Source organism: Pan paniscus, chromosome 19 (assembly GCF_029289425.2).
Source record: "Pan paniscus chromosome 19, NHGRI_mPanPan1-v2.0_pri, whole genome shotgun sequence".
Taxonomy (NCBI): Eukaryota; Metazoa; Chordata; class Mammalia; order Primates; family Hominidae; genus Pan; species Pan paniscus.
Genome location: NC_073268.2, coordinates 32,569,963 through 32,587,608, shown reverse-complemented (window position 1 = coordinate 32,587,608; position 17,646 = coordinate 32,569,963). Strand labels below are relative to the sequence as shown.

Sequence of the window (17,646 nt, the reverse complement as noted above, 5' to 3'; positions counted from 1 at the left end):
AACGGAAAATTTCAAAACTAGCTAAAGATCTTCATTAAGAAAAGAATGTTTCACTTTCCTACCAAAAATAATGTTCAAAAGATACCTACCTTTAATTATGCTTACAGAATTTTTGTAGATGATCCATGCCAACTCGCCCTTAAGGATTTCTTCAGAATAATCAGGATTCTCCTAAAGAGTGTTATATCAAACGTAACTTAACAGGTAGTACAAGGAGGAAAAGCACTAGGACGAAAATTAACAATCCTAGACTACCTGTGCCATATGACCACTGGTAAATCATGTCTCTCTCTCCGGGCCAGTTCCCTCACTTGTAAAGTGTGCAGCTTGAACAAGATCACTGACCTTCCAACTGTGTTCTCTCAGGCTCCAAGAGTGGTGGCAAGATCACATGGCTTAAGGCCTCACTCTCCATTTGGACCAAAACAGGTCAGATTTTACATGTCTTGTTTGCGCTTCTCTGTAACATTTTATTTGAATAAAAAAGTCCTGGCCTGGCGTGGTGACTCATGCCCATAATCCCAGCACTTTGGGAAGCCGAGGCAGGCGGATCACTTGAGATCAGGAGTTCATGACCAGCCTGGCCAACATGGCAAAACCCCATCTCTACTAGAAATACAAAAATTAGCCGGGAGTGGTGGCGGGCACCTGTAATCCCAGCTATTTCGGAGGCTGTGGCAGGAGAATCACTTGAACCCGGGAGGCGGAGGTTACAGTGAGCCAAGATCGTGCCAGTGCACTCCAGCCTGGGCGACAAGGAGCAACACTCCGTCTGAGAAAAAAGTTCTAAGCTGGAAACCACAATAACAGACAATAGCAAAGTTTCTTCTCAGCTCTAACATTCTAAATCTTTTAATTATTCTGTCATATAAAAAATTATATAAAAAGGGAAAGAAAGAAGGCCAGGAAACCACACATTTCACAACCTTTCTCAAGCTCCTTGAATCCATTAATATATCACTTTATGAGATCATACAGCGTTAAAGAATAGCATTTGGCTATTCTGTAAGTAACAATTTTGAGAACCACATTAATTAGTCCAAATATCTATTTTTATAGCATAAAGCTTCATTTTCCTAACTAAGTCCATTTATAAGTAACACTAACTCATCTGGAAGTTTCAAAATGTAACAACATTAAACATTAAAGCTTGAACCCGGAGGCAGAGGTTGCAGTGAGCCAAGATGGTGCCACTGCACTCCAGCCTGTGTGACAGAACGAGACTCCGTCTCAAAAAAAAAGAAAAAAAAAGAAAAATATATTCCAAATATTTTCTCTTACTCCTAAGCAGGCTCAAAATGTTATACATCGTTAGCAAGTGAGAATAAAATAATTAGAACCTTACCACATCCATACTGGCTTTTTCAAATTCTTCCTTCTCCTTCCTCAGTTTTTCAGCATGCATCAGCTCCATCCTAAAGTACTACAGAAGAGAAATAAACTGAAAATCTTTGGAGATGCTTTTTTAAATTTTTTTGAGACAGGGTCTTGCTCTGTCACCCAAGCTGGAGTGCACTGGTGATGACAGCTCATTTCGGCCATGAATTCCTGCACTCAAGTGATCCCCTTGCCTCAGCTTCCTGAGTAGCTAGGATTAGAGGTGCATTCCATCACACTCAGATAATTTTTTTATTTTTATTTTTTGTAGAGACAGGATCTTGCTACGTTGCTGCCTGGCCTCAAACAACTGACCTCAAGTGATCCTCCTGCCTCAGCCTCCCAAAGTGCTGGGATTAAAGGCATGAGCCACCACACTCAGGCTTAACTTTCATTTAAGAATTAAATAGCAGGCTGGGCGCGGTGGCTCATGCCTGTAATCCCAGCACTTTGGGAGGCCAGGCGGGCGGATCACTTGAGGTCAGGAGTTCGAGACCAGCCTGCCCAACATGGTAAAACCCCATCTCTACTAAAAATACAAAAATTAGCAGGGCATGGTGGTGCACACCTATAATCCCAGCTACTTCGGGGGCTGAGGCAGCAGAATCGTTTGAACCCTGGGGGCGGAGGTTGCAGTGAGCCAAGAACACACCATTGCACTCCTGCCTGAGCAACAAGAGTGAGACTCCAACTCAAAAAAAAATAATAATAAATAAAAGAATTAAATAGCAGTTTCTCTTTTATCCTGACAAATGACTCAGAAAACAGTGCAGCTTCCAATACATTCTTTCTCTTATTTGGGATTTTATCTAAAGCTTGGCCCTCAAATGTTCTAGGGCACCATCCATAAGGGAGTAAGTCCCCGAAGAGAGAAAGGAAGTACTACCAGGTATCTATCTCAAGAAAAGGAGACAGAAAGAACATGGAGAAAAGAGGAAGACAAGGCAAAGAAGCCAGAAGAGGGCTTCTTTGGAGAACCAAGGGAACAAGAAAAAAAAATAAAAACAAAAGTATAAAGAGGCTAAATCTGGCTCCCAGCTAAAAAAATGTTAGAGTCTAGTTCCCTATTCCTTCCAACCACAGGAAGGAGGCGGGGGTTCCAACCTCTCAACTAACTTAGAAGCTGCAGTGTCAGCACCTACAAAAAGATGTTTTTCCCTGGCCGGGCATGGTGGTTCACACCTGTAATCCCACCACTTTCAGAGGCTGAGGCAGGCAGATCACCTGAGTTCGGGAGTTCGAGACCAGCCTGCCCAACAGGGCGAAACTCCATCTCTACTAAAAATACAAAAATTAGCCGGACGTGGGATCCCAGCTACTCAGGAGGCTGAGGCAGGAGAATTGCTTGAACCCAGGAGGTAAAGGTTGCAATGAGCCAAGACCAGGCCACTACACTCCAGCCTGGGCAACAGAACGAGACTCCATCTCAAAAAATAAAAAAGATGTTTTTCCTTACCCACACCTCCACACTTATTCCTAGCCTCCATAAATTGAAGCCTTTTTTATTTAATAAAGAATACATGGGCCGGGCGCAGTGGCTCACGCCTGTAATCCCAGCACTTTGGGAGGTGGAGGCGGGCGGATGACCAGGTCAGGAAATCGAGATCATCCTGGCTAACATGGTAAAACCCCATCCCTAATAAAAATACAAAAATTTAGCCGGGCATGGTGGCAGGCACCTGTAGTCCCAGCTACTCGGAAGGCTGAGGCAGGAGAATGGTGTGAACCCAGGAGGCAGAGCTTGCAGTGAGCCGAGACCGTGCCACTGCACTCCAGCCTGGGCAACAGAGCAAGACTGTCTCAAAAAAAAAAAAAAAAAAAAAAAGTGAAACCAGCCTGGCCAACATGGCAAAACCCCGCCTCTACTAAAAATACAAAAAAAATAGCCAGGTATGGTGGCGGGCACCTGTAATCCCAGCTACTCGGGAGGCTGAGGCGTAAGAATTGCTTGAATCCAGGAAAAAAAAAAATATGTCTCCAGAGGACCAAACTGAAACATCACTGTCTCATCCTATGTGCATACACACTCACTTCTTTATAAAGTTTTGGGCACTCTGGATGAAAGCGCAGTGCCCGAAGAAATAGTTGCCTTGCGCTTTCTGAAGACAATCGATCTTCCATTTCCCATTTGGCTGCCATAATCCACAAAGCTGTAAGTGAAAAACCATCAGATTTCATTTCAATAAATTAATCAAGTCAGACAAGAAAAGAACCAAATGATCCAATTTTAATACTCGCACAATTTTTTTTTTTTTTTTTTTTGAGACAGTCTCACTCTGTCGCCCAGGCTGGAGTGCAGTGATGCAATCTCGGCTCACTGCAAGCTCCGCCTCCCAGGTTCACGCCATTCTCCTGCTTCAGTCTCCCGAGTAGCTGGTACTACAGGCACCTGCCACCATGCCCGGCTAATTTTTTTTGTATTTTTAGTAGAGACGGGGTTTCATCATGTTAGCCAGGATGGTCTCAATCTCCTGACCTCGTGATCCGCCCGCCTCGGCCTCCCAAAGTGCTAGGATTACAGGCATGAGCCACTGCGCCCGGCCCACTCAAACAATTTTTTAAAAAAACCTTTAACAAAAGGGGAAGCAGTTCGGACAGACAGTTTCTAACTGCAAAGCTTGGCTACATTATCTAAAATTAGAAACAGTATTCTGAAGCAAATGAGTAAATGATAACAAATGTTCAATTTAGAGGATGAGTACCTAAGTGTCTGTTACTGTTTTCATCAGATCTAAGGACATTATTGTAAGTCACATACAATTTTTTTCTTTTTTTGAGACAGGGTCTTGCTCTGTTGCTCAGGCTGCAGTGGCACAAACACAGCTCACTGCAGTCTTCACCTACCAGAATCCCACCTTAGCCCCTCAAGTAGCTGGGACCACATGCATACGCCATCACGCCCACCTAAATTTTGTAGCTTTGTAGAGATGGGTTCTCACCATGTTGCTCAGGCTGGTCTCAAACTCCTGATCTCAAATGATCTGCCTGCCTCGGCTTCCCAAAGTGCTGGGATTATAGGCATAAGCCACCGTGCCTGGCCCACATACAAATTTTAAAGGTAGTAAAATGCCAGAAAAAGGCCAGGCACAGTGGCTCACATCTGTAGTTCCAGCACTTTGGGAGGCCGAGGCAGGCAGATCACTTGATGTCAGGAGTTTGAGACCAGCCTGGCCAACATGGTGAATCCTCGTTTCTACTAAAAAATACAAAAAATTAGCCAGGCGTGGTGGCACCCTCCTATAGTCTCAGCTATTACGGAGACTGAGGCAGAAGGATCACTTTAACCTGGGAGGCAGAGGTTGCAGTGAGCTGAGATCACACCACTACACCCCAGCCTGGGCAACAGAGCAAGACTCCATGTCAAAAAAAAAAAAGTCCAGAAAAAACTGCTTATCTTACCACAAATAAAATTATTTTTTGCTCTTTTCTCAGTATTTAGAGAAATTATAGGGCCAGGCACAGTGGCTTACTCCTGTAATCCCAGCACTTTGGGAGGCTGAGGTGCGCAGATCGTTTGAGGCTGGGAGTTCTGAGACCAGTCTGGCCAACATGGTGAAACCCCATCTCTACTAAAAATACAAAAATTAGCCAGGCGTGGTGGTGCACATCTGTAATCCCAGCTACTTAGAAGGCTGAGGCATGAGAATCACTTGAACCCAGGAGAGAGGTTGCAGCGAGCTGATATCGCACCACTGCACTCCAGCCTGGGCAACAGAGGCAAGACTCTGTCTCAAAAAAATAAAAAATAAAATAAATTATAATTCATAATTTTCTCTAAAACCCTTTGTCCTTCTACATGGGAAATTAACCCTGAGTTAACATTCTAGCTATTTCCCTAGACATTTAATAAAGGTCACCTATCTTATCAAGATTGCTTTTGTTAAAAATGACACCTGATTGGTAACCACACCTGGAATAGAAGGGTCAGCAATGGTGGCAAGCAATTGCTTTGGGCTTCCTTGAACATATGACTCCTAAAACTGAGCATGACCTTTCTAGGATCTGTAGAAGCCATGCCCATCCATGGGGCTTCTAAACCAGACTGGATCCCCTACCTACTGATATGATCTCATCTCCTCATACCTGAACAGTCACCTTAGGAACCAGAGGCTACCTCCATTCTGCTAAGAGCATTCTGCAGAAGGAACATACCTAAGGCTATCCTGCTATATTTCTGAGTAAAATGGTGCCAAATGTAGTCTATTTGAGTCTTGTGTGGTATAAGATATCTGATTAAGCCTAATACCCTGAGAATAGGTGCTGAGGCCCCTCCACTATCAACTAGACCATTTATACATTATTCACAAGAGAAATATTTCTCTTACAAAACATGAGTCTACTCTGTACCAGCACTCTTCTAAAATTTATATTGATATTTTCCCCTTTAAGCTTCTAAAATTCCTCAGATTTGACTGCCTCCAAATAAAATGTCCCACAAAGGATTCAAAAGTTTATTTTGCCATCATCTAAAAAGAAATACAGTCTGGCCGGGAGTGGTGGCTCACGCCTGTAATCCCAGCACTTTGGAAGGCCAAGGCGGGTGGATCACGAGGTCAGGGGTTCGAGAGACCAGCCTGACCAACGTGGTGAAACCCAGTCTCTACTAAAAATACAAAAATTAGCTGGGCGTGGTGGCGGGCACCTGTAATCCCAGCTACTCAGGAGGCTAAGGCAGGAGAATTGCTTCAACCTGGGAGGCGGAGGTTGCAGTGAGCCGAGATCACGCCACTGCCCTCCAGCCTGGGCGACAGAGCGAGACTCCGTCTCAAAAAAAAAAGAAATACAGTCCTTCTTGCCTGCAGATACAACACCTAGGACAGTAACTAGTATATAGTAGGCAGGGGTGAACTACGAGGCAGCTATTCAGTAAAAAAAACTGCTGAGGCCAACTGCCTAAGCTCAAGTCCTCAAAATAATTTCTCTTAGATTCACCAATCGAAATAAAATCCAAAATGGCTTGAGTCTAAATAAAATGTAGAAAAATTGACAAAGATTTCACCATACCTGGTTTGTTGGAATGAATCGCCAACATGGCAGAGAATACCTTGCTAAGTTGAGTTTTAGTAGCCTGTAAAAAAGGAAAATATTTCTACTTCCTGCACAGATAAATCATTGATCTTACTCTCTAAGTAATATGTACCCTAACTTTACCAACTGTAAAATCCAATGGAGCATGACATGCTATTGCTAGGGATATATAAACGAACACAGACCCTCAAAATTTTCTACCTCAATTAAACCACTAAACACTTTAAATATCTTTTTAAAAAATCAACTGTATTGAACAAATACACGTAAAAATTATATTCTTTTCAATTGAATTGGAAACCATAGTCATTCAGCTATCCAATGTTATATTGATGTTCCGCCTTCTTGGGTTCTTTCTTCGTGTTAACCCTACACTTCAGGAAAAAACATCTGGCATGAAGCTTAAAGGGCAGATTAACAAAAAGACGGTCAGAGGAAGCAAGACATGCATGGCTTTACTCACCCACTTCTTACAAAAAGCCACATAGGAGAGCCAAAGTTGAACATCGTCCTGAAAGAAAAGCAATGTAGTAAGCTGCCCAAATTTGACCTTTACATATAATACACCTTTGCATTAATTAATTTTGCTAAAAACAAGCAAATTTCAGGTTGGATGCGGTGGCTCACACCTGTAATCCCACCACTTTGTGAAGCCGAAGCAGGCAGATCACTTGAGGTCAGGAGATTGAAACCAGCCTGGCCAACATGGTGAAACCCCACCTAACCTAAAATTACAAAGATTATTGGGAGGCCAAGGTGGATTGATCACTTGAGGTCAGGAGTTCAAAACCAGCCTGTCAAATATGGTGAAACCCCGTCTCTACTAAAAATACAAAAAAATTAGCCGGACGTGGTGGCAGACCCCTGTAATCCCAGCTACTCAGGAAGCTGAGACAGAAGAATCGCTTGAAGCCGGGAGGCCGAGATCGGGCCACTGCACTCCAGCCTGGGCAACAGAGGGAAGCTCCAACTCAAAAAAACAAACAAACAAAATTAGCCAGGTGTGGTGGTATGTGCCTGTAATCCCAGCTACTAGGGAGGCTGAGGCAGAAGAATCACTTGAACCTAGGAGGCGAAGGTTGCAGTGAGCTGCCGAGATTGTGTGCCACTGCACTCTAGCCTGGGTGACAGAGCAAGACTCCACCTCAAAAAAAAAAAAAAAAAAAAAAGCCAGGCACAATGGCTCAGGCCTGTAATCCCAGCACTTTTGGAGGCTGAGGCAGGTGGATCACCTGAGGTCAGGAGTTTGAGACCAGCCTGGCCAAGATGGTGAAACCCTGTCTACTAAAAATACAAAAATTAGCCAGGCGCGGTGGTGCGTGCCTGAAGTCCCAGGTACTGGGGAGGCTGAGGCAGGAAAATTGCTTCAATCTGGGAGGCAGAGGTTGCAGTGAGCCAAGATCACATCACTGCACTCTAGCCTGGGCAACAGAGCAAAACTCCATCCCCCACCAAAAAAAAAAAAAAGAAGCAGATTTCAGAAAATCCAGTCACCTCTCATCCTATCTGGCTCTTCCTCACAAAGGCCTCAGATCTCTTAACTATGATAATTCAACCTTTCCCCCAACTCCCACTCACAATGCTCCAAAAAAACTTTGTTATCTATCCAGTTGGTTTAATGCAGTTCTTAAAGAATCTCAATCTGGGGTAGCAATATAAAATTTGTCATTCCCAAGAATCCAAAATACTTCTTATATAATATACCCAATCCCAAACACTCCCGTAATCCCAGCACTTTGGGAGGCTGAGGTGGGCAGATCACTTGAGCCCAGGAGTTCGAGACCAGCCTAAGCAACATGACGAAACCCTATGTCTACCAAAAATACAAAAATTAGCCAGGCATGGTGGCATGCGCCTGTGATCCCAGCTACTGGGGAGGCTGAGGTGGGAGAATCATTTGAGCCTGGGAGGCAGAGGTTACAGTGAACCGAGATCACCCTACTGTACTCTAGTCTGGGCAACACAGTGAGACCTTATCTCAAAAAAAAAAAAAAAAAGAAAAGAAAAAAAATCAAGTTTCTGAGGTATTGCCCCTACATAACCATTTATTTTCTAGCTCTAAGTCTTCAGTGTACTTACAAATATATACAAATATCTCCCAAATTTCCAATCCTTAGTAATGTATCAAATACACTGTTTTCAGCACTGTCCTCATAGAATAACTATAAGGTAATAAGATCAATTTTCTTACTGGTTTGTTAAGTGGCTCAAAAAATGTTTTGTGTAATGATACCATCATTAGAGTAAGTATAAAGATACCCAAGATAAAAATAGAAAACTGCATTTGAATCCCTAATACAATATGTATAATACTTATCTTCACATCTCAGAAAGTTAAGGATGCCTTGATCACTCACTTTCCATTTTGCTGAGGCACGTTGGAAAACACCTTGTACCCGGTGTACAATAGAATTCTCAATCTCATCCTTCTTAAATGAATATCCAATGCGCTAAAGGGGGACATAAAAAAACAGAGCCTCAACTTAATCATATTTGTCCAAAACAGCATTCCTACTTGACCACTTAATGGTACTGATGAAGCAAACAAATAATTACAAATATCCATTATAGGCATATCACCACAGTTTTATCAACACTGTCTCCCAAACACAAGTCCTAACTATACAGCCATACTGCTTAGTTCTGTATTTTTCTCCAACTTCTAGAAAATCTTCTACTTACTGTTCTTCTTCTCTGGATCAGCTCCAAAAGATTAATTTCATACTATGAAAGAAAAACATACAAAAAAATGAGAAGCTAGAAAATCTAAAACCTTTTAAATACTGGAAATTTAGTTAAAGTCATAAAACAAAAATCGAGAATATAAAATAAAAAATGTGCTATCACATAATTTACAATAAATGTCTAGAACTCACTTAAAATTCACTTAGCTATAAAACTTAAACAGAATTAACAAGCTTATAATTACATGCTTCACTTAAAAATTATTCCATGAAATATTTCAAGCATATAAAACACCCCATGCAGCTACAATGCAGCTACACCAAACCTACATTGCACTACATTTGCTTCAAATCTTTTTTAGAAATAAAATAGTTCGTATAAAAATGAAGCTACCTATGTACCTGTCTCTGATTCTACTCTTCTCCCTCTCCAGAGGCAGCAATTACCTTGACTTTGTTATCATTCCCAAACATGACTTTGGACTTTATTATAATGATGTCTTGAATGCCTTTAAATTTTACATAAATGGTATCATGCTACATCCATCAATCCATAGGTTTTTTGTTTTGTTTTGTTTTTTTGAGACAGGGTCTCCCTCTGTCGCCCAGGCTAGAGTGCAGTGGCATAATCTCGGCTCACTGCAACCTCTGCCTCCTGGCTTTAAGAGATTCTCCTACCTCAGCCTCCCGAGTAGCTTGGATTACAGGCGCCTGCCACCATGCCCGGCTAATTTTTGTATTTTTAGTAGAGATGGGGTTTCACCATGTTGGCTAGGCTGGTCTTGAACTCCCGACCTCGAGTGATCCACCCACCTTGGCCTCCCAAAGTGCTGGGATTATAGGCATGAGCCACCGTGCCCGGCCCATCAATCCATATTTCTACTCAACATTATCCCTTTAGCTATATCCCTATTCACCGAGGCTGGTGGTGTGTGCCTGTAATCCCAGCTACTTGGGAGGCTGATCAGGAGGTAGAGGTTACAGTCAGCCGAGATCATGTCACTGCACTCCAGCCTGGGTGACGGAGCGAGACTCCATCTCAAAAAAGAAAAAAAAAAAAAAAGTTTGCTCTTATAATGAATATAAAGCAGTCCTACACCTGGTTTTTTTTTATTGTTTGTTTTTTTGAGATGGAGTCTCGCTCTGTCGCCCAGGCTGAAGTGCAGTGGCGCAACCTAGGCTCACTGCAACCTCCGCCTCCCGGATTCAAGCAGTTTTCCTGCCTCAGCCTCCCCAGTAGCTGGGATTACAGGTACGTGCTACTGTGCCTGGCTAATTTTTGTATTTTTAGTAGAGATGGGGTTCCACCATGTTGACCAGGCTGATCTCCAACTCCCGACCTCAAGTAATCCACCCGCCTCGGCCTCCCAAAGTGCTAGGATTACAGGCATGAGCTACCGCGCTCGGCCCCTACACCTGGTTTTAATCTTTATTTAACTAATTACTGATAAGGCTGATGTCTTTTCATAAGTTTAACTACAAGTGATGTTTCCCCTTTGTGACTTTCACGTTCACATGATTTGCCCATTTTTCTTTTTAGTTTTCATTTTCTTCTCGATTTACAGTTCTTTATATATGTGTATATGTAGTTCTAATTATGTGTTGCAAATATTTTCTCACATTTTGTGGCTTGTATTTTCACATTATTTGTAGTGTCTTTTTTGCACAGAAAAAGAAATTTTTTTTTTTTGAGACAGGGTCTCTATCACCCAGACTGAAGTGCAATGGCGCCATCATGGCTCACTACAGCTTCCACCTCCCAGGTTCAACTGATCCTCCCACCTCAACCTCCAGAGTAGCTGGGACTACAGGTGTGCACCACCATGCCCAGCTAATTTTTGTATTTTTTGTAGAGATGGGGTTTGCCATGTTGCCTAGGCTGGTCTTGAACTCCTGGGCTCAAGCGATCTGCCTGTCTCACACGTGAGCCGCCACGCCCCTCCAGAAATTTGTATTTTGAACACAATCAAATCAATCAGTCTTTTCTCTCATGGTTTGTGCTTTCACAGTCTAATTTAGCTTTAGGAAATCTTTTGGCTGGGCACACTGGCTCAAGTCTGTAATTCCCAAAACTCTGGTAGGTCAAGGCAGGAGGATCACTTGAGCCCAGGAGTTCAAGACCAGCCTGGGCAACATAAGGAGACCCTATCTCTACAAAAAATAAGAAAATTAGCCAGTCATCTGGCACAAGCCTGTAGTCCTACCTACTTGGGAGGCTGAGGCAGGAGGATCACCTGAGCCTAGAAGTTCGAGGCTGCAATGAGTGCTCGCACCATTGCACTCCAGCCTGGGCAAGAGTGAGTGTATTATTTGGAAAAAAAAAAAATCTATTTTTGACATAATATGGTCTTGGCTCATTTTGAGTGAGCAACCTACTCATAGGACCTCTTCCAAAAACAATAGCTTAGCCAAGGTTCATATATTGTTTGTTCAGCTGTCTTTTGTCTTTTTAAATCTAAGCTCAAAACTTCTAGTCTTTTTTTTTTTTTTTTTTGAGATGGAGTTTCGCTCTTGTCTCCCAGGCTGGGAGTGCAATGGCACAATCTTGGCTCACTGCAACCTCCACCTCCTGGGTTCAAGCGATTCTCCTGCCTCAGCCCCTGAGTAGCTAGGATTACAGGCACCCAACACCACACCCGGCTAATTTTTGTATTTTTAGTAGAGATGGGGGTTTCACCATGTTGGCCAGGCTGGTCTCGAACTCCTGACCACAGGTGATCTGCCCGCCTCAGCCTCCCAAAGTGCTGGTATTACAGTATGAGCCACCATGCCCAACCAAAACTTCTAGTCTTATAAACATGTGATCTTGTTATTGGTTCTTTCTGAATCCTGATTCCGTCATCCAACATATTAGCTATTCTCCCCCATTGGAAAATTGGTCTGACATAATTTTTCTTTATTCAAACCTTCCATGCATTTACAAGATGAAAAAATCTTGCAGTACACCTCTTTCCAAGTGGACAGACAATAGATAAACAAGCAGTAACTTTTCAATTCTCTATACTCATCACATTCACTCTCCTCTATCTTGCTCACCAAGAGGCAAATCTCTTGCTGAAGTCCTGATACACACTATGTCTCTGACAATCTCTGATCTACAAACCCAGTAGAAAAAAAAAAGAAAGAAGACGACAAGAGAGAAAGAGGAGGGGAAAAGTAAGTTCAGTTTGGCCAGGACTACAGTCTTAGTGGAGTAATGCTACTCCCAATGCTACTCCTGTTCAGAAATATCTATCTAATGAACGTTTCTGGAATTCTTTTAATTTTTTTAAAAAATTGATGTTGGCCGGGCGTGGTGGCTCATGCCTGTAATTCCAGCACCTTGGGAGGCCGAGGCGGGTGGATCACCAGGTCAGGAGTTCAAGACCAGCCTGGTCAAGATGGTGAAACGCTGTCTCTACAAAAATTAGCCTGGCGTGGTTGTGGGCGCCTGTAATCCCAGCTACTCAGGAGGCTGAGGCAGATAACTGCTTGAACCCAGGAAGCAGAGGTTGCAGTGAGCCGGGATCGCACCACTGCACTCCAGCCTGGGCAATAAGAGTGAAACTCCATCTCAAAAAAAAAAAAAAAAAATTGATGTTAAGCTCATCATTCTAGAACTGATTTTAAATTTGTGAAGGAATGGGAGGCTGAGGCAGGAGAATCACTTGAACCCAGGAGGCGGAGGTTGCGGTGAGCGTGAGCAGAGACTGTGCAACTGCACTCCAGCCTGGGTGACACAGAGAGACTCTATTTCAATTAATCAACCAATCAATCAATTTGTGAAGGGATTAAAAAGTAAGGCTAGGGCCGAGCATGATGCTTCATGCCTGTAATCATAGCACTCACTTTGGGAGGCCGATGCTGGTGGATTGCTTGAGGCCAGGAGTTCGAGACCAGCCTAGCCAACATGGCAAAACCCAGTCTCTACTAAAAGTAGCTGGGTGTGGTGCCATACGCCTGTAATCCCAGTTACTGAGGAGGCTGAGACTTGAGAATCACTAGAACCCGGAAGGCAGTGGTTGCAGTGAGCCAAGATCGCGCCACTGCACTCCAGCCTGGGTGACAGAGCAAGACTCTTGTCTCAAAAACAAAAATAAAAAAAGTAAGGCTGGGCCCGGTGGCTCACAAACACTTGTAATCCCAGCATTTTGGGCGTGGGCAACATGCCGAAACCCTGTCTCTAAAAAAACACAAAAGCTAGCCAGCCATACTGGCACACACCTGTAGTCCCAGCTACTCCAGAGGCTGAGGTGGGAGGATGGCTTCAGCTCAGGAGGTGGAAGCTACACTGAGCCATGATGGCACCACTGCACTTCAGCCTGGGTGAAAGGCGAGCCCCTGCCTCAAAAAAAAGTAATGAAATTATTAATTATTGGCTGGGCACTGTGGTTCACACCTGTAAGCCCAGCACTTTGAGAGGCCAAGGTGGGTGGATCCCTTGAGATCAGCCTGGGCAATGTGGCAAAACCCAGTCTCTACCAAAAAATTAGCCAGGCATGGTGGCATGCATCTATGGTCCCAGCTACCCAGGAGGCTGAGGTAGGAGAATCGCTTGAGCCTGGAGGGCAGAGGTTGCAGTGAGCAGAGATCACACCATTCACACCACTGCACTCCAACCTGGGTGACAGAGTGAGATGCCATCTCACCAAAAAAAAAAAAAAAAAAGAAAGAAATTATTAATTACACACTTACTTGAACATAATTGATAAAGTCTTCCTTGAAAAGGGTTCTTCTCTGGATTTTGTACTCTAGATCGGAAGCCTTCTTAATGATAGCCCTGAGGAGAAAGCCATTTAAACTTCACTTGAAAACTGCAAAAATTAAACGTTTAAGTTTATTTTGAATATATTTAAAACATGTTTTTCAAAATACGAAATTCCTAGAGTTATCTTTCATAAGAAAGTATTATCGGCCGGACACAGTGGCTCACGCCTGGAATCCCAGCACTTTGGGAGGCTGAGGCGGGTAGATCAAGAGGTCAAGAGACTGAGACCACCCTGGCCAACATGGTAAAACTGCATCTCTACTAAAAATACAAAAATTAGCTGGGCGTGGTGGTGTGTGCCTGTAGTCCCAGCTACTCGGGAGACTGAGGCAGGAAAATTGCTTGAACCTGGAAGGCGGAGGTTGCAGTAAGCCGAGATCGCGCCACTGCCCTCTGGCCTGGCGACAGAGCGAGACTCCAACTCAAAAAAAAAAAGTATTCTCTTACACAGTTACTTTTGTGTTCTTAAGGGTATCAGAATTCATTTTTAAACTTTCAGGAAAATCATCTTAATCAACTCCCAAAACCAATGACATTCCCACCAGCAAAGCAAATACAATTAAGAACTTTATACCATTTATGTATGGTGTTTTTTTTGTTTTGTTTTTTTCTCGCTCTGTCGCCCAGGCTGGAGTGCAGTGGCATGATCTTGGCTCACTACAACCTCGGCCTCCCTGGTTCAAGCGATTCTCCTGCCTCAGACTCCCGAGTAGCTGGGACTACAGGCGCTCGCCACCACGCTCAGCTAATTTTTGTATTTTTAGTAGAGACGGGGTTTCACCATATTGGCCAGGCTGGTCTCGAACTCCTGACCTCGTGATCCACCCACCTCGGCCTCCCAAAGTGCTGGGATTACAGGCGTGAGCCACAGCGCCTGGCTGGTATTAATAAAGACTTCTTTTACTCCAAGTTCAGGTCACTTAAATTTTAATAATAAATTTCTTTCCGAAATTCCTCTTATTTCTGAGTTCTCAACATGTAAATTTTTTAAAAAATCTAAATTGCGTCTGCCTTAAAAGACTTATTACTACGAAGGACTTATGGGAGAAGATTCAGAGTCCTTAGCTAAGGAATGAACATATGACAAATATATATTAGGAGAATTTAATGCAAGATGTGCAAGACAGGTGTCTTTAGTAATGGTAACATTAACCTTAACTGAGCACTTTCTAAGCGTCCACACTGCTTTGTTCTGTGTTTCATTAACGAATGCTTACTTTGAAGCTCTGAGTCACATTACTACATTCAGACGTTGCAAAACAAAGCAACAGTCACAGAAACCATTAAAAACTATTAAACATAATTTTAACACGCTACTGAATGTCTACCATGTGCCAGGCGCTGTAGTTAGGCTCTGGAGTAGCCTATGAAACTGATTTCAATGGTCCCCACCTTCAAGTCTAGTTAGGAATTTATCCACTCCCCCTGGGCTCTCACAGCACTCTGTTCCCATCCCTACAGCAGTACAAGGTACTACAATCAACTTACAGTACACTGTTATCAAAATATTTAATTTGTCTGTCTCCCCCACCACACTCTGCCCAATTAGCTCCTAATGAGCAGGAATCCTGGGTTTATCACCTTTACAGCCCTAAGACCCGGCTCCATGAAGGGCTGTCAAAACGTCTGATGGGTAAGTAGACGGACGGATTACCTTGCAACGAATGAAAAATTAATTCTGGACATCACCGAAAACGAGAAATGGGCTTCCGCCACGTTAGGAAAAGTAAACACAGGTCGAGCGTCCCCACACCCAGCCCCTGCCACACACTCCCAACCTCCCCTCAGGCCGCCTCAGCTCTTCCCTCTCCCCAACCCTCTCTCACTTAATCTCCGCATGACTGAACAGTCCAATGCGCTCCAGCTGTTCCAATTCCGGGAGCCGATCTTCTATGCGTTCCTGAATTATCTCTGCCATGAGGTCCGAAGTCTACAACCCCGCGGGTAGCTTCTCAACAGCGAACACGAGCAGGAAGCTCCCGGTTTCAGGTTCGGAGACCCAGCCTTACCACCGACGCGTCCGGACGTAACGTGCTCCCTAGGTCCCGCCTTTTCCGCTTCCGCCACCTCCTACTTAGGGGAAGGCCCTTCGGTTTCTACAGCCACCGTCACCTCCCTGTGGCCGATTGTGGGATTGCAGCGAGAACCCGCCCTGGTCTTGGCCCGGACGACTCTAGCGGACAGGAGTTGAGGGGCGGGGCTAGACGGGAGGGAGGGGTTAAGTGCGCGCGCCGCTAGACTTGGCCAGCAAAAGCGCCTCCAGGTGTAGAGAGGTGGGCTGCTCAAGCCTGAAAGGGACACGAGATGCATTTTCTTCAGAATATTGTCTATTTTCATTGTGTTCCCATCCCACGTCCTGACTTCCCAACACCAAGAACAACAACAACAAAAAAAGCAAAGGAGGAGGATATTGTACAATTAAACATTTTTGAAAGCCGGTCGCGGTGGCTCATGCCTGTAATCCCAGCAGTTTAGGAGGCCGAGGCGGGCGGATCACCTGAAGTCAGGAGTTCGAGACCATCCTGGCTAACATGATGAAACCCCGTTTCTACTAAAAATGCAAAAAAATTAACTGGGCGTGCTGGCACGCGCCTGTAATCCCAGCTACTCGGGAGGCTGAGGCAGGAGAATCGCTTGAACCTGGGAGGCCGAGATCGCGCCATTGCACTCCAGCTTGGGCAACAAGAGTGAAACTCCATCTCTAAATAAATAAATAAATAAAATAGAATTGTTTATTATTTAAATCAATATCCTGGCTTCGTAAGCAATAGCTTTCAAAATATATGTCCCTAGGTGAATATCAGACACTATAAATTCTTTTTAGAAAAGGAGATTTTTGTATTGAAAAGTTTGAGAATTACCAAAATAAATCACTAAGGTATAGACACCCTCCTTAAACCATTGCCCAAGCAACTTAGCATTTCTAAGAGAAACACCAGGCAACACAGCTTGGAGGCAATATTGCTGGTATAGTTAGTAAACGTCAAATGATAACTACATGGTTCAGTTCTTTTTTAGTTCTGGATATAAAAAAGCCAAAGCAGCAGTTCTTGCTAAATCCGCTTATTTCAACATTCACATTAGCACCTGGATCCTGTGTGTGATTTATGAAAGGAGAATGGGCTCAGCAAAACCATGTTCCACCTCTGTGCCTTTCATTTCTTTCTTTCCTTTCACATTTTACCCACTCATCTCAGAACTGAGACGAGGGTTGGCTTGTGCTACACCATTTCTTGAATCCTTCAGCTGTAAGACATGTCAGAAGTGGAAGGAAATCACGAATGTAAGACAAAGATAGAATTTATTTGTAAAAGTAAAATCTCTGGGGCTGTGTTAACAGTAAGAGTGGAGATGACACTAGATAGTAAACTCCATATGGGCAGGGAATTTTTTCCTTTTTGACTGGCTAGATACTCTACAGCTTATAGCAGTGCCTACCATATAATAAGTACTCAGTTAATAAATGCATGACACTAAGAAAAGGCACTTGCTAAATTTCTTTAGGTACAAGGAAGTCAGCAAGTTATGACAGACTGTAATCATTTCAAAGTAAATTTGATAGAGACCTTGATAAATTAACCATGATTTTTATTTTATTTTATTTTATTTATTTATTTAGAGACAGAGTCTCGCTCTGTCACCAGGCTGGAGTGCAGTGGCGCGATCTCGGCTCACCACAACCTCGACTCCCCTGGTTCAAAGGATTCTCCTGCCTCAGCCGCCCGAGTAGCTGGGACTACAGGCACGTGCCACCACACCCAGTTAATTTTTGTGTTTTTCGTACATACAGGGTTTCATCATGTTGGCCAG

The 17,646-nt window shown here is 43.7% G+C and overlaps 1 protein-coding gene across 3 annotated transcripts in view; it reads right to left on the bottom strand.

The window, feature by feature from the left end:
- The window catches only part of UTP6 (UTP6 small subunit processome component), a 38,814-nt gene extending 22,752 nt beyond the window's left edge, over positions 1–16,062 (bottom strand). The window contains exons 1-9 of one of the 3 annotated variants that reach the window (XM_003811976.5): positions 15,663–16,062; positions 13,764–13,848; positions 9,088–9,129; positions 8,763–8,855; positions 6,869–6,916; positions 6,382–6,445; positions 3,409–3,527; positions 1,346–1,423; positions 90–171 (exon numbers count right to left, since the gene is read on the bottom strand). In XM_003811976.5, the coding sequence (XP_003812024.3) occupies positions 90–171; positions 1,346–1,423; positions 3,409–3,527; positions 6,382–6,445; positions 6,869–6,916; positions 8,763–8,855; positions 9,088–9,129; positions 13,764–13,848; positions 15,663–15,754 (703 nt within the window). In that variant the 5' untranslated portion in view covers positions 15,755–16,062. The remainder of the gene's footprint in view (positions 1–89; positions 172–1,345; positions 1,424–3,408; positions 3,528–6,381; positions 6,446–6,868; positions 6,917–8,762; positions 8,856–9,087; positions 9,130–13,763; positions 13,849–15,662) is intronic. The other 2 variants (XM_055101317.2, XM_008964349.4) reach the window with 2 other exon arrangements.
- Between the last annotated feature and the right edge of the window lie 1,584 nt (positions 16,063–17,646).